This window comes from Engraulis encrasicolus, unplaced genomic scaffold (genome assembly GCF_034702125.1).
Source record: "Engraulis encrasicolus isolate BLACKSEA-1 unplaced genomic scaffold, IST_EnEncr_1.0 scaffold_154_np1212, whole genome shotgun sequence".
Lineage (NCBI taxonomy): Eukaryota > Metazoa > Chordata > Actinopteri > Clupeiformes > Engraulidae > Engraulis > Engraulis encrasicolus.
Window position 1 is genome coordinate 87,361 of NW_026945065.1, and position 15,839 is coordinate 103,199.

General features: G+C 42.1%; 1 protein-coding gene across 1 annotated transcript; it reads right to left on the reverse strand.

Moving 5' to 3' along the window:
• Positions 1-61: 61 nt before the first annotated feature.
• On the reverse strand, positions 62-11,722 carry LOC134442416 (deleted in malignant brain tumors 1 protein-like). The gene is made up of 11 exons (XM_063192587.1): positions 11,655-11,722; positions 10,969-11,040; positions 8,178-8,207; positions 7,982-8,064; positions 7,842-7,888; positions 7,413-7,555; positions 5,022-5,230; positions 4,642-4,820; positions 3,426-3,820; positions 1,330-1,577; positions 62-461 (listed from the first exon to the last, which is right to left on the reverse strand). The coding sequence occupies exons 1-11, from the start codon at positions 11,720-11,722 to the stop codon at positions 403-405; spliced, it is 1,533 nt and encodes a 510-aa protein (XP_063048657.1). The 3' UTR covers positions 62-402.
• Positions 11,723-15,839: the final 4,117 nt, after the last annotated feature.

Sequence of the window (15,839 nt, forward strand, 5' to 3'; positions counted from 1 at the left end):
TGATTTAGTTTTAGTAGATCACCAACACTGACAGAAAATACACACAGACAGCTTGTTGCCTTTTGGAATGCTTTAATAATCATTTTAAAGTACATAGAAGGAAAAAAGAGCAATATAATCATTTCATCATACATGGGTTTCCCATTTGTAAACAATCTCTGGCTGCGCGCCCCTGGCTATGCACTCTTCAACCTCTGATTGTTGTCACTCAAAAAAATGCAAATGTGGTTGGCTGTTTAGCTTCTTGCCCCTCCTCACAGCGCGAATGTTTGTAAAAATGGATACCTATTTGTATGTGTAGAGTGCCATAGAGTGCCTCTGTGGCAGACATGATTGGTAGATAGTTGAGGAGGAAAAGAGATGACTGATTAGTTTGGGCTGATGACATCATCAGTGGGTTCTTCAGGCGTCTGCCTTTGCCACCAAGTCCTCCAGCTGCTTCGCCACCGGCTTCTCAGGATCTACACACACACACACACACACACACACACACACACACACACACACACACACACACACACACACACACACAACCCAAGTAAAATATGCAGTACTTATATCTTTAGCTGTTAGCAGGATGGCTTTCTTAAATCTCTTTTCTTTCATACAATCTATAGCAGTTTTAATGTCTTATCTTAAGGTTGTTTAATCTTCTGTGATTGATATTTAATCTTTATCAATATAGCCAACACCAGAGTCAGTTTACTAGAGACTCTCCAGTGTGTCCACTCACTACTTTAGGGGCGCCAACGGGTGAGTTCAGACTGCGCTCTCTCCACAGTGCACTCTAGGTGAACTGCAGGCATGGCACATTGACAGACTGGACAGTCTCTAGTAAATTGGCGTTGGCTATATCGGCCAACCTGGCGCAGCCTGTAAGAGTGGCAGTGTTTCTAAACAAACTGTGGGCTACCAAATTTCTCTATGCCTCGTTTTACATGTCAACAACCCCACGACTCTACGGAATGACAATTTGAGTAACTTTGAGGCCAACAAATGGGTGGAAAGTAGAGATTTATAACAATGGCTACTTCTATGCCCTGCTGAATCACAGCAAAAGCCCAATGTTAGCATCGGCTATCTAGCACTGGACTTCAGATTGCTGGGGACGTATGGAGGTGAGGTATATGGCAAAGGTTAGCTTTCAGCATCACGTGTTAACGCTACGTAAACCATTTCACACCGGATTTCTCCTTTAATGGGCCCCAGGACCAGGGTGTCTGTCTAGTATCCAGGGGAGTCAAGCTTCAAGCCTTGTTATGCATGCTACTGGACACCTTAATTTACCCTTGGGATTAATACTCTACTCTACTCTACTCTCTACTCTACCTCTGAGCTTGATGGGTCCCAGGACCAGGGTGTCAGTGTGGTGTCCAGGGGAGGCCAGGCTTCGAGCCTTGCGCCGCTGGCAGCCCTGGCGACAGCGGGAGTTGTAGTCATTGGCAGGGCAGATGAGGACCTTGCACTGCAAGTACACGGTATCATGGGTCCGCAGGAACTTGAAGGCACGGATTTCGAAGGTTGCGTAAGGCTGAGTGCCAGTTGTGTGGACACGGTATGAGTCATCCCTGGGACACCTGGGAGGGTGAAACAGCAACAGAGGATAGTGGTTACTAGGTTACTCACCAAAGACACGTCACAAGGGTGGTATTCCAAACACATGGTTAAGTCATAAACCTGACTAAATTAACCAAAAGAGGTAAACCTGCTAAAAGATAGCCCACAGGTGTCATGTACTTTACTTCCCCATTGTTATTGAATGTGTTACGTGTTGGTCCTGTTTTTTTTTTGTTTTTTTTTAAACGTTCTGGTTGAATTGTTTCAAGCCGTTTTTGCAAGCTAGCAAGGTGGCTTGTTCCGTGTTTCTCGTGGAAATGCGTCTCTGATTGTCTCACTCCTCCTGCTCTTGTGGAAATGCTTCTCTGATTGGCTCAGTCCTCCTGTTCTCGCAGAGATTGTAATGGGAGTGTAACAGAGTCGCCACTTCCCTCGGTGTTACTGCACTAATAGGGGCACCAACGGAGGCGTGCAGGCTCCATTCAGAGCTGTACTCTTTCGACATCGACCCCTAGGTGAGCTGCAGGCACGGAGCAACCAGAGTGGGCATGCTGTATGTATGAGGCTTTGTGCTGTGTGTGTATCTGAGAGTAGCAACCAGCTGATAGCTAAGCTAAGCTAGGTTTTGGGCCACCAGGTGTTGCTTGATTTGAAAACAAGCAGAAAAAAATTGTTTTTAGAGAAATGGGTCGGCATAAACCTTTGTGGGCAATGCCTTCCTTTGTCGTGACGCAACACAGAAAGGCTTTCGTGATTCGCTCGTTTCTCTGCATTACTTATGTCAATTGGGAAACACCGGGAAACACAGCCAGGCGAGGTGACGCACCGCTATGAGAGCCTTGCAAGTGAGTTTAACTTGGGGTGACCGTCCGATTTTCAAAAGGAGTGAGTAAAACTGTGTTTTATCGGAAGTTTTAAAGAAAATGAGGAGCCCAGGCTCTTCTATTAGATTAGAGTCAATTAGATTATGATTTACCACAACCTTCTATGGCCCTTGGAGGAATTTGAACTGGGCCTTTGATATGAAAGAAAAAGGTTCCCCACCCCTGCTGTACACAGTTGAAGGTAGGGCTGCACATTTAATGGAAATTAATCGAAAATCGTGACGTAATTATGATATCGAAATCGTGATTTCAGTCGTGATTTAATCGTGGTAATAGTGACCTACTGACAGGCTGGTGTTTCTGGGCAGAAATCTGTTCACCTAAGTTTCATGCTGTTGCCTTTTACATGATTATTACAATTCATTTTATTTTGCTCATCCCATATATAATTCATTCTTGGTACATGTCATCATTTTTTTTTAATTAAATAAGGAAAAATCTATAATCGTGATTAATAATCGTGATTATGATTTTGACCCAAATAATCGTGATTATGATTTTGACCCAAATAATCGTGATTATGACTTTGTCGTGCAGCCCTAGTTGAAGGTTCATCATAGAACCCTCAATTGAATTGTGGGAGGACCAGAACCATATCTAAGGAACCCTAAAAGCTCTCTGAAGAACCCAAAGATTCCTGGGAAGGTTCCTTAAAGGAGCAGTCCACCTCATTTCAAGAAATTGCTCATTTGTAGTTAAGTCCCAGTAAAATATGAGAATACATAGGATTTTTCATCTATGTATTTTTATTGCTTAGTTTAACATTATAACCAAATTAGAGAAAATGTAGGGGTTCTTCCACAGAATCAATCAAAGGGTTCCTCAAAAAAAAAAAAAACTGTGTGCATTGTTCCAACAACCAATTAGCCAGAAAAAGGTTCATCAGGGAAGTTTAAAGAGTTCCTCCACAGAGGCAAATTGAAGATTCTATGGGGATCTTCTCATTTCTAGCAGCGCAGTGAATAGATGAATAGAAGGTCTTACCCATTCACCACGATGTCATAGGAGCGGTGATCGGCATAGTCGTGTGGATTTGGGGAGGCCACGCAGGTATCCAAGAAGAGGACAAGACTGCTGTCAGGCCTCCTCAAGCTCACCTTGACATACAGCTTATCATTCAGATCAACTACATAGGGATTGTCATAGATTTGCTGATAGAAGTTGGACGAAGTGTAGAAAGCCATAGTGGTGTTGAACCGCCCTGTTCCAGTGATGTTAAAATCTTCTCTCTCTCTGGCAATGTATATTATCTGTGACACAGTGTCTGAATCCATGTGGCAGACGGCAGACAGCTTGAATGTTGACTGGTGTGTGATTTCCCCGGTGTTGGTTCGGTACGCCCGCACCGCATTGTGGTAGATCACCCGACCACCTTTGAACTGAATAGAGAAGAGAACGAGGATGCATGAGGGTTTCGAGTGTTAGACAGTCAGCGTTATTTCATCAAGGGTTTCAACCGGGAGCGTATCTATGTTCCCCGGGTCCTATGTTCCCAAAGTCCTATGTTCCTCTGTCTTTGTATGGGACCGGTGAACATAGGACCATTTTTCTAACCCTAACCCTAACCCTAACCCTAGTAAGTTTCCGAGTTTTCCAATGGTGCCCTGACCAAAACCATCCCTAAACATAACCTTAACAGTAATGCAATGTTTGTGAGTTGTTAAGTTGTGCCCTGACCAAAACTGTCCCTAAACATAACCTGTCACAGGTGCAACAACAACCTGCGCTTTGCCATGCGGCAGTAGTCTACTTAGAAGCAGCGGGGAACATAGAACCCTTTTTTTAGAAAAAGGGTCCTAAGTTCCCTGCATTGTATGTTTGAAAAAAGGGTCCTAAGTTCCCCGGTTGAGGACCACATGTTTCATATGCTGTTGAAGTACAAGTAATACCGCAGGCAAGTATTTAATATTCAGTTGGGTGGTATACAGCTACAAAGATGGGGTGCATTTCTGGAAAGCGTAGTTGTTAGTAGCGTTGTTGCAGTTTGCAACTTCGGTAGTTGCCAATGGGAAATTGCATTGCAACCAACAAAGTAGCTAAAATGGTTAGCAACTACGCTTTCCAGAAATGCACCCCTGACTTGTATGTGGCCCATTCAATTTTCTTACTGACCCGGCAACTTACTTGTTGTGATAGATTTTAGAGACCTTTGGAGTGTTTGAAACTATTGGAAAGATTTTGCAAACATAACACAACAAACCTCTCTGACAGTTCCACAGCGGTTGAGGGGCAAGTTGAAGATGACTTGGTAGCTGGTGATGGATGGTCTACAGTGTTCATCATTGACGAACAGGTCATTGGCATTGTCATATCCCTGAGAACCCAGGAAAGCTCTCGAGATGACAATATTCATGTTGTCGCCTGAACACTGAACCCGACCTACAGACAGTGACATGCAAAGAGTAAGGAGGAGGTATCCCATTTATTACGAGTACCAATTCCCATGGTTGCAATGAGCAGCATACAGTAGGTGCATTGCCTGCTCTGGCCACAGTCCCACATACTATACTTAAGTCATAGCTTCTCCAGAATACAGTACAGTACATCTGATTCCTCATCATATAATCCTCACCCCCTCACCGTTATCAGTGGACAGGGAGCTGATGAACTCGGCCTGGAAGCCACGACTGACTCCAGAGTTGTCACTTCTGAAGAGCACAGTCAGGTGGTTGGAGGAGGAGTGGAAGGCAGCCTGGGAGGAGTTGTGGCAGAGTTTCCCCAGCTGACTGTAGCCTGTGGACGGGCCGTCGTGGACAGTGACGTAATCACAGCTACAGCAGCGCTCCAACCTGAACACAGAAGCAATTGGAAAACTGGTTAGACCATGCCTTCCCAAAGAGTTGAAAAAATACAGTACCATGAGAAAGTTTTGGCACCCTTTTCGAAAATCATTACATCGGCTTATTTCTCGTTGAACTTTTAAAGTAGTAACTTCATTTTAACATATGTTAAACTGTAGGGAAAGAGAAACATTTCAGCAGTGGAAGAATTTTCATAGGTGTTATAGATAGAATTGTATGTGGATTTAAACAAAAATAGGCGTGTGCATAAATATGGGCACCCCAAAGAAGGTATACCATTAATATGAAATAGAGCTCACCTTTGCCGCACAAACTGGTTTTAATGACTTTGTAATCCCTTCAGTCACCAAGACAGACATGATTGGTCATTAAAATGTTATTTATCATACACAATTATAGACAAGGCTTGTCCTAAGTTCTGTCTTGGAGAGTGGAATATGGTGGGCTCTGAACAAACTGTAGTTTGTTGAAAAATAGTTAAAAGGGCATGGCTAAATGATGGTAAGAATTGTAACAGGCACACTACAGAACAACTCCATAGAATTACAAGACCATAGCTGCTGATAGTGCAGACTTAGACATGGGTCCTTCTACGTATACTTTTCACAAGGCAAAAGCTCATTGGATGAGTGACGAATAAAAAGGCTTTCCTGTGTATCCATCAGAAATAAGTTATTAAACTTATGCAGAAAGCTTATCTGGACAAGCTAAAAGCAGTTTGGGAAACCATAGTGTGGTCAGATGAGACTGAGCTAGAGTTATTTGACCTTAACAATGGGAGGTGGACATGGCAAAAAATGCACCCATAAATTCTATGACCTCTGGTCTAAAACACACCCTACTATAGGTCTGTGTGGATAGTATACACACTGTAAAACTTATTACAGTTAAGGGCCTCACTAATTCTATTCAAATAGCATATTTTTCAAAAACATGTTCAAGTGTCAGTCACAAAATTGGAGCTGAGCAGAGTTTGGACTTTCCAGCAGGACAGTGTTGATCAAAATTCAGCAATGAGTTAATGCAAAACAACAAGTACAATGTCTTGAAATGGTCATACCAATCTTGAGATAACACCATCATTGAAAAATAATTAATTTATTTGAACCAGGATGTCTACAGAAGACAGATGAGTAATCTGACTGAATTAGAGGGGTTCTGGATAGAATAATTGGCAACTATTCAGTAGCACCAGGCAGTTGAAACTTGTCTTCTTGTATAGCAAGTATCCAAAGGCCATTAGATCAGCAAAGGTGAGCTCTACTTCATATTAATGGTATACCTTCTTTGGGGTGCCCATATTTATGCACACACATATTTTTGTTTAAATCCACATAACATTCTTTCTATAACACCTATGAAAATTCTTCCACTGCTGAAATGTTTCTCTTTCCCTACAGTTTAACATATGTTAAAAGGAAGTTGCTACTTTAAAAGCTCAACGAGAAATAAACCGATGTAATGATCTTCCAAAAGGGTGCCCAAACTTTCTCATGGCACTGTACTCTGCAACGATGATGTCTTACTCAGAGCATTATTAATAAGAGTATTATGGTATATGGTGCTGACCAGAGCCATATAGAAACAGAGTCGGGCAGTCTCCACTGTGTGCTAGGGCCCACTTTAGCATTAGCAAAATTAGCTGTTTAGTGTCTCAGAACTGCTCAGCGTTGCGAATGTTAGTTCCTAGAAGTGGGCGTAGCACACAGCAAATGCAATGCAATGCAGGGAATATGACAAGACTTGCTGTTCGTAGTAATAACTTCAGATAAACATCACAGATGGTAAAACTGTTGTGATTATCATTTCCGAGACAGTTGATAGTTAGTTTACATATTTGTGGTGATTACCCCGCAGTGTGTCCTTATTTTTGGCTTTTCATGTGGTGGTTCTATGTTAAGTCTCTGGAAAGACAGCCGCTTTAGGCACGACCTCGATCTCGTTGAAAGGCGGGGGTGCAATATATTTCCTGGTCCTCCATTTGTGCAACTCTCCTCCTCTATGGCTCTGGTGCTGACAAGCTTTGTACAAGTATAACATTTTAGGGATAATGAAAGTAATGGCATAATGATCAGGGGACAGTGGAATATGGAGGAGAGCGCTGGTTAGTCACTGTTCACAACACCTGCTCAGTGAAAGACATCATTGTGAATTTGTTCCTGTGACTTACTCTAGTTCTGTAAAAGTCAGCAGAATCCTCTGGCCAGAGGGAGCAGACAGCCTCCACACACAGTAGGCGTTGTCATGGTAATAGCTTGGATGGTAGGGACTGGAGAAAGTTCCAGAACCACTCAGATCTCCACCACATTCTGGGTGTTGCGCTGGAGAGAAAATGATAGAAGATATTAAATCCAAGATAGAAAATGTTCAGTTTAGAATTGTGAGGAAATGGCTGTTTTTGTTTGCTGGTTTGATGGTTTGTTTGTTTTTTTCACCCAGTTTAAAGCCCGGTCTAATTCTATCCAAGTTGTACATGGTGTTCAGTATCTGCTGTAGTTGCTTCTGACTCTGGTACATGTATATGTAAAGCACTAGCATTATAACGGATCTAGTCCTTGGGTTGATATTGAGTTTGAATGCATAGTACCTCTGATGACATACCTGTTGTGTGAACTTCTGGATAGTCAGTGGTTTGATAGCAGTAATCTACAAAACAGGAAACAACAAATGTTAAATACATTTTATAAACAACATTCTGAATGTATTATACGCAGGACATCCAGTATTTCATTAACTTACCATAGTAGTCATGGCAGCAGTTTCCATAGCGTTCACATGAGCTTCTGCAAGAGCAGCTGCCACTGTCATAGCCACAGTTGTACCTGCAGGACCCTTTAAGGGCACACATGAAGTGTTGATGCAATGTCAGTTTAATTTAATTCATCACATTTATTTTTTTGTGATTCAATTCTATCATTAAGTGTGTGCCCAGTACCTGGTGTTGTTGTTGTTGGAGAGCAGTAATCTAGAGGCAGACAAGAAGAAAGGAGAATGAAGAGACAACTGGCACTCCCATGACTACCAGTGGTAACAGAAATCACAAATATCACACCATTTCTTACCATAGAAATCATAACAACAGTTGTGATGATAACGACAGGAATCGTCACAAGAGCATACAGGTAACCAGACGCCACAGTTGTTCAGGCAAGATCCTTCATCTGCACAAATGACAGGAAGAAGTGGAGTGCAGAAATGTTAGAACAAAGAAAGCATAAAACAACACAAACTGGCACGCCATTTTTAGGGAGTCAAGAACTTCAATCTGAATCTCATGAAGACGTTTACATATTTTAGTCAATGTCAATTTAAGAGGTCCCAAATTTTGGGTAAAAAGTGTGTGGCGCCCCATGCACTGGTTGGTGCCCTAAGCACTCTATTTACTCTGCCTGTCTAGCGACATCCCTGCTAATAGTGTTTAAAGGGACACTGTCCAGGAAATCAGTCCCTCCAGGATTTTGCACTGGGATTTTGTGATTTTTGCGGTCAAAATGTCTGATTTTGTGGCAGCATTTTCTCATTTTTTGCAAAGATTTTGCGGCATTTTCTCATTTTTTGCAAAGATTTTGCACCCCTTTCTGGGTTTTTTTGGTAACTGAAAACCACAATCAGTCTAAGCAGGCTTCCGACAAAAGAGAGAGAGATTCAGAAACACACTTCCTATATAACAGAATAATAAAATATTGTCAAAAACTGCCAGAGCGTCTTATAAGCCAGTGCGTCCAAAAAAAAATTATGGTTGCGACACTCATAAATCTCTGTCGATATTTTAGAACGACTTCGGGGGAAAACGGGACTGCGCATTATGAAAAAATACTTGTGGGTATAGCCTACCAGTATGCTAATGAAGAGCGTCGCGGGGTACAGTAGCCAGGCTGTATGCAAGCGTTACAATGTCACCTGTTGAGACGCGTCTCTCTCTCTCTCTCTCTCTCTCTCTCTCTCTCTCTCTCTCTCTCTCTCTCTCTCTCGTGCTCGTATTGCAAGCTGTTGCATATTAGGCTATTTGCTTGATGCAAAGTTGTGATGGCATACACGCTCTCGTTGACATGGTTGTGTGCATGGTTGCATGGATTTGCAAGACTTTATTGCAATAACACAGTGAAAGCGTGGAAGGGCCGTTCACTTCCTATCTCGGTGTCCTTGACTGAAACAAGTTGCAAAACTCCACACTTCCGATCGAATCCTTTGCGATCGGCACTACAGTGATTGTTATCAGAAGGCTTGTGCCTACGCATAGACATAGACCCTTAAATTACAAACATTAGCGAACATTGAAAAAAGATCAGACAACGACCGTCGGGTAGCATGCTCATGAAAGCGACAGGGGAGAGTGGAGAAGTTGCGCAAAAATGTAACGTAAGATGTTTGCTACTGTGCGACAGCACCACCACTATTTCATGACTGCATACACTTCTTCGTCATGGATAAATGGGCAACAATACTTTTTTCCAGCCAGGACTGCACTGAAAAGTAGGCTACTGCTGTTAAAGAAAGGTCACGGATGTGCAGCATCGACACCTGCGTGTATGTGTGAGGGAGGGGAGGAGAGAGACACGGAGCGGCTGAGATGAGGGTCGCAACTTGCGAAATAGCAGGCAATTATTTTTCAATGTTTCAGTGACATATTAACAAAAATGCTTCCTATTGGTTTTCGTCTCCGGTGGTATTGTAGTCACATTTTCATTTTTTGATGAAAAATAAATCAATAAACTCTACAGAGTCTTGAAGGGGACAAAGGGGAAATTTTGCGGGAAAAATGCGGCTTTACAGGAATTACGTGGCATCGTGAAATTATGCGGAATATCATTGAATTTGCATGAATCCACGCGATCGCTGAATCGCGAAAAACTGGAGGGACAGGGAAATGGTCAAAAAAGGTACTGCAACTATGCTGCCTATTGTCAAATTTGATCTTTACATGAAAGTTTACTAAGTAATAAACAAATATTTTCTAGTATGGTTCAAGTACAGTCATTTTTGCAGCTAAAAATGGCTATTTTTGGACATTCAAAATGGCGGACCATGGAGAAGATCCCCCTTTTCATGTATGAAAAGTGTAAGTTTTCCAGTCATAATGAATACTTAAAATTTGATGCTGGTGGTAAGTATTCATGAAAAAGGTAACATTAGTGAATGGGCAGCATGACTTCTGGAAATGATCAACTGAAAACCTCACACAGTGTCCCTTAAAAGCATAATTCTGATAGCAGTGTGTAATACCTGGGAAAGTTACAACTGTAGTTGTAGTTGGAGCTGTAGTTGGAGTAGTAGTTGAAGGCTTTATTTGCAAAACGGTGTATCTCCATTTTATAGAATGTTGGGAAATTGACATTTTTGTATTGGGCATTCCATTGAAATGCATTGCAAAATGCATTTTATATAGCTTAAAAAAGTATGTTCTCAAAATATTTGAATGGTACGAATTCACACAAGGGTGATATGACCTCTGAACAGTCATTTCCAATAATAAAATGCAAAAGTCAAAAAATGGACACCGTTTTGCAAATAAACCCTTCAGTTGTAGTTGGAGTTGGAGTTGGAGTTGTAGTTGGACATTGGATTTATTTTAGTCAATTTAAGAGGTCCCTTTTTTTTGGGTTAAAAAGTGGTTGGAACCCCAAGCACTGGTTGGTGCCCCAAGCAATCTGCGTACTCTGCTCATGTATAGCGGCGGCCCTGCTAATAGTGTTTAAAAGCATAATCCTGATAGCAGATTGTAATACCTGCGGCTGAAAATACTGGAGTTGTAGTTGTAGTTGGAGCTGTAGTTGGAGTAGTAGTTGGATAGCAGTAATCTACAAAGGAAGAAGCAACAGCAACAAAAAGATCAAAACGTTTTAAAATAACACCATCTGGCTGGTCAGTTGAGTGATGGCAGTAATCTATACATGGCTTCACAGTGTTTGTTAACACGATGCTGTGAGGAGGGGCAAGACACTGGCAGTCAACCACGTGAGCGTTTTTTTTTTTGGCCCACAGCGGTTTCCAACAATCAGAGGTTGAGTTGTGCGCACCTAGTTTCGCGCAGTTGAACCCATGTATAACGGATGGAATCAAAACATTAAAAATGGCATTCCTAATCTATTCATCTTTCCAGTGCCAGGCTATCTGAAGTGAATTTATTACCGTAGTAGTCATAACAACAGTTTCCGCCGTATTGACAGCCGTCTGAGCAAGAGCACATGGCGTAGTCGTAGCCACAGCCGTGTTGACAGGTGTAATCATAGGTGGCACCAGCTGGGGAAGACATCAGCACAAAGGTTACAGCATAACAACAACAACAACAACAAAAACAACAACAAAAACAACAATAGGCCTACACACCACCAACAACCCCCAAAATAAATTAATAGCTAAATAATAAAGGCTCGCTTTTATGAAACACCAATATTAGAATACTACAACTTACTGTCTGGGTAATCTGTGTTCCACCAGGCTGAGGTCCACCACCAGTCTGTGGAGGAAATGAGCTGTCATGGTTACCATAGTTACCATCATATTTACTCTACTGATAGTGGTGATGTGACGTGTTAGTTTTATTTGTGAGGCAATGGCCATTTATTTCCATTTTTAGAGGACAAATGTAGCTCTACAATTGTACTGGTGTAACCAGGCCCGCCAACAGGGGGGGACAAAGGGGTATGTTGTCCCGGGCCCAAGGAGATAAGGGCCCCAGAAATGTAGCTCTACAATTGTACTGGTATAACTATCAAGGCAGATACTGTATCTGAATTGGTGAGTAATGTGAAATGGTGCCAGTAGTTTAATTTGTGAGGAAATGGGCTCTTGCGTTCAGTTTTAAACTAATCCTAAATTGCATTCAAACTACATGGTGGTGTTCACAGTACCTGAAGTTGTGGTTCTGGGTGGATATGGTTTATCTGTAGAGATGAAAGACATGAGTAAGTGACATAAACTGATTTAGTCCTAATGTTTAAATGAATAATAAAGTGTGTTAGACCTGTGGTGGGGCCGTCTGGATGGTCAGTTGAGAGATGGCAGTAATCTATAATGGATGGGATCAAAACAACGAATACTTTAAAAACAGCATTCCTTATCTCTTCAACTTTCAAGTGTGAAGTCATCAGAAGTGAATTTATTACCGTAGTAGTCATAACAACAGTTTTTTCCGCCGTATTGACAGCTGTCTGAGCAAGAGCACATGGCGTAGTCATAGCCACAGCCGTGTTGGCAGCTGTAATCATGGGTGACACCAGCTGGGGAAGACATCAGCACAAAGGTTACAGCATAACAACAACAACAACAACAACAACAACAACAACAACAACAACAACAACAACAACAATAGGCCTACACCACCAACAACCCCCAAAATAAATAAAGAGCTAAATAATAAAGTCTTGCTTTTATGAAATATAAATATCAGAATATACTACAACTTACTGTCTGGGTAATCTGTGTTCCACCAGGCTGAGGTCCACCACCAGTCTGTGGAGGAAATGAGCTGTCATGGTTACCATGGTTACCATCGTATTTACTCTCAGGGAAGCCGACAAGGGGGACAAAGGGGTCAGTTGCCCCGGGCCCAGATAGAGAGGGGGCCCAGAATTGGGTTTTCATTACATTGTATGGCTTTCAGATGACTTTGTCCTGGGCCCAGCAAAAGCTGTCAGCGGCCCTGCTTACTCTACTGATAGTGGTGATGTGACAAGTCAGTTTTATTTGTGAGGCAATGGCCATTTATTTCCATTTTTAGAGGACAGATGTAGCTCTACAATTGTACTGGTTTAACTATCAAGGTACATACTGTATGTCAGCGTGATGTAGATGAGAAAGTGACGTAATGTGAAATGGTGCCAATAGTTTAATTTGTGAAGAAATGGCCTCTTGCACTCAGTTTTAAACTAATCCTAAATTGCATTGAAACTACATGGTGGTGTTCACAGTACCTGGTAATGTGGTTCTGGGTGGGTATGGTTTATCTGTAGAGATGAAAGACATGAGTAAGTGACATGTAAACTGAATTAGTCCTCATATTTAAATTAATAATTCAAAAGTGTGTTAAGACTTAGACCTGTGGTGGGTCCATCTGTTGAGTCATGGCAGTGATCTACAACACATGGAATCAAAACTGTGAATACTTAAAAAAAAAAAAGTGTTCCTATTGTGTTCAGGTTTCAAGTGCCAGGCTATCTGAGGTGAACCTATGACAAGATATAAATAGAAGATGTACAAGATATTTACTGTCATGTAATTTAGTAATTTAAGCATTACCGTAGTAGTCATGGCAGCAGTTTCCATTGTATATGCAGCTGTCACTGCAAGAGCATTTGGCGAAGTTATATCCGCAGTAGTATTGGCAGGTGTCATACTGGGTAGCGCCACCTAGAGAGGACATTATCACAAGGGTTACAGTATCTTTGCAGCATTACAACAATAACAACAACAACACTAATAATAATAATAATAATAATAATAATAATAATAATAATAATAATAATAATAGGCCTACACACCACCACCAACCCCCAAAGTAAATATATATACAGTAATAGTATATATATATTAAAAAAAAATCCATGCTTTTATGAAACATCAGTATTAAAATGTGCTACAACTTACTTTCTGGATAATCCGTGTTCCACCAGCCTGTTGTCCACCAGTCTGTGGAGGAAATTAACAATCATGTTTACCATGGTTACCATCATATACTGTACTGTACACATGGACTTACTTACATACATAATATCATGCAGTAGTACATGACACTTAGCTGATGCTCGTGTCCACATGGGGTTATCAGGTTATTGTTTACAGCTCCTGGAGCAATCTGAGGTTAGGTGCCTAGCTCAAGGGCAATTGAGCCATGGGTAATATATGATCATTTGAGTCAGATCCAATTTCTTTTAGCTGCGTGCAGGGTCAAAGCGTTAAGTTCATAAGGCAAGAAAGACTTATGGACCAATGAACTCCCTTTTAATCCTTTAAAAAAAAAAATCTGTGACGTTTCGGGCCACCACAGCCATTCCTCAGTCAGACTACTAGTCCGTAGTCTGAGGAAGGGCCCTGGTGGCCCGACACGCCATCGATGTACGGGTCTTCCTTGCCTTACATAACATAGTATTCAAACCTGCTACCTCCCGATTACTTGAACAAATCCCTAACCATCCTGAACCCTGTTGCCCCACATGCACATCAACTATGTAGCCTATATACACTGGCATAACGCAAGTACTTCAGGCCCCCCAGCAAGCTACCAAGAATGGGCCCCCGAAAGAAAAACGAGGGCCTAATATCTTGTGGAGGGGGCCCGTTTCTTCAAGTCAAGGGCCTATGTGGGCCCCCCGCCTTGTATTGGCCCCCCTGCCTCGCAGGGGCTGCGGGGGTATACTTTACGCCCCTGCCTATATATGATATTACTGTACATACAACATTCAGTACATCAGTAAACGTTTTGTTCAGTCGTTGTAGTTCTCACCTCGAGCCGTGGTCACAGCAGCATAAGAGCAGCAGAGCATCAGTAATGTGAACCTCATTCTGAACTCCATCTCTCTTCTCAGCTGGAGAAGCTTCTGGTCTCAGGCTCCTCATGCCAGGCCTTTTATCCTCATCTTCAACAGGATCTCTCCTGTCACTTCGTACTGTCATAAAGTCTCCCAGAGAATATGATGGGAACACTCACACCTGTGTCAAGGTGAATTGTTTTGTTTGCTTGTGTGCCATTGCATATCATTACCCGTGGCGTGCTGTTGTTATTTTAGGGCAGGGCAGGGCATAGTGGATACTTTTTTTCTTTTTTTTTCTGGGAGAGAGAGAGAGAGAGAGAGAGAGAGAGAGAGAGAGAGAGAGAGAGAGAGAGAGAGAGAGAGAGAGAGAAAGAGAGAGAAAGAGAGAAAGAAAGAAAGAGAGAAAGAGAGAGAGAGAGATAGTGGATTCTGAAGGCTTGGGGTCAACATTACAAGACGGTGTGAGAGTACATACACGTAATGCCTGTAGTGACTTGTCCTGTGTCACTGCCACGTAAGTGACACGATTGCCAATCAATGTCATGGGTTTTAAATAACAGCATGCATTTAAAAACAGATAGATAGATAGATAGATAGATAGATAGATAGATAGATAGATAGATAGATAGATAGATAGATAGATAGATAGATAGATAGATAGATAGATAGATAGATAGATACTAACATCCATAACACTAAATGTATGCGTCAAAAATTACTCTTCTCCAAGTGCACAAGGTGGGGGTGGGGGGGAAACCCCAGACAAATACATTAAATGAGGAAGGTCCAAAGTACAGTTCCACAAATGTCCCAAGTGTCCTCAGACACACAGCCAGTCTATAAACACACCAGCTCATCCAGTGTTCACCTGTTCCCCAAGTGGTTCTCTGAGTCAGCCTCTGACCTATGACACTTATAGGCCCAGACAGCCAGAGGTTAGTCAGTGCCCCCGTGTGGTAGGGAGGATGTGTTAGAGCACCTTTCACTGATGCTTCAGGAACATCTCAGGTTGGTGTGGTGGGCCACTGCTATGGACGTCTCCCTGACGAGTCTTTCATGTGGCTTGTAGAGCCGGCTAACACCTTCTGTCCTCTATCCTGCATGGGTGCTATATTCTCTAGAGACTA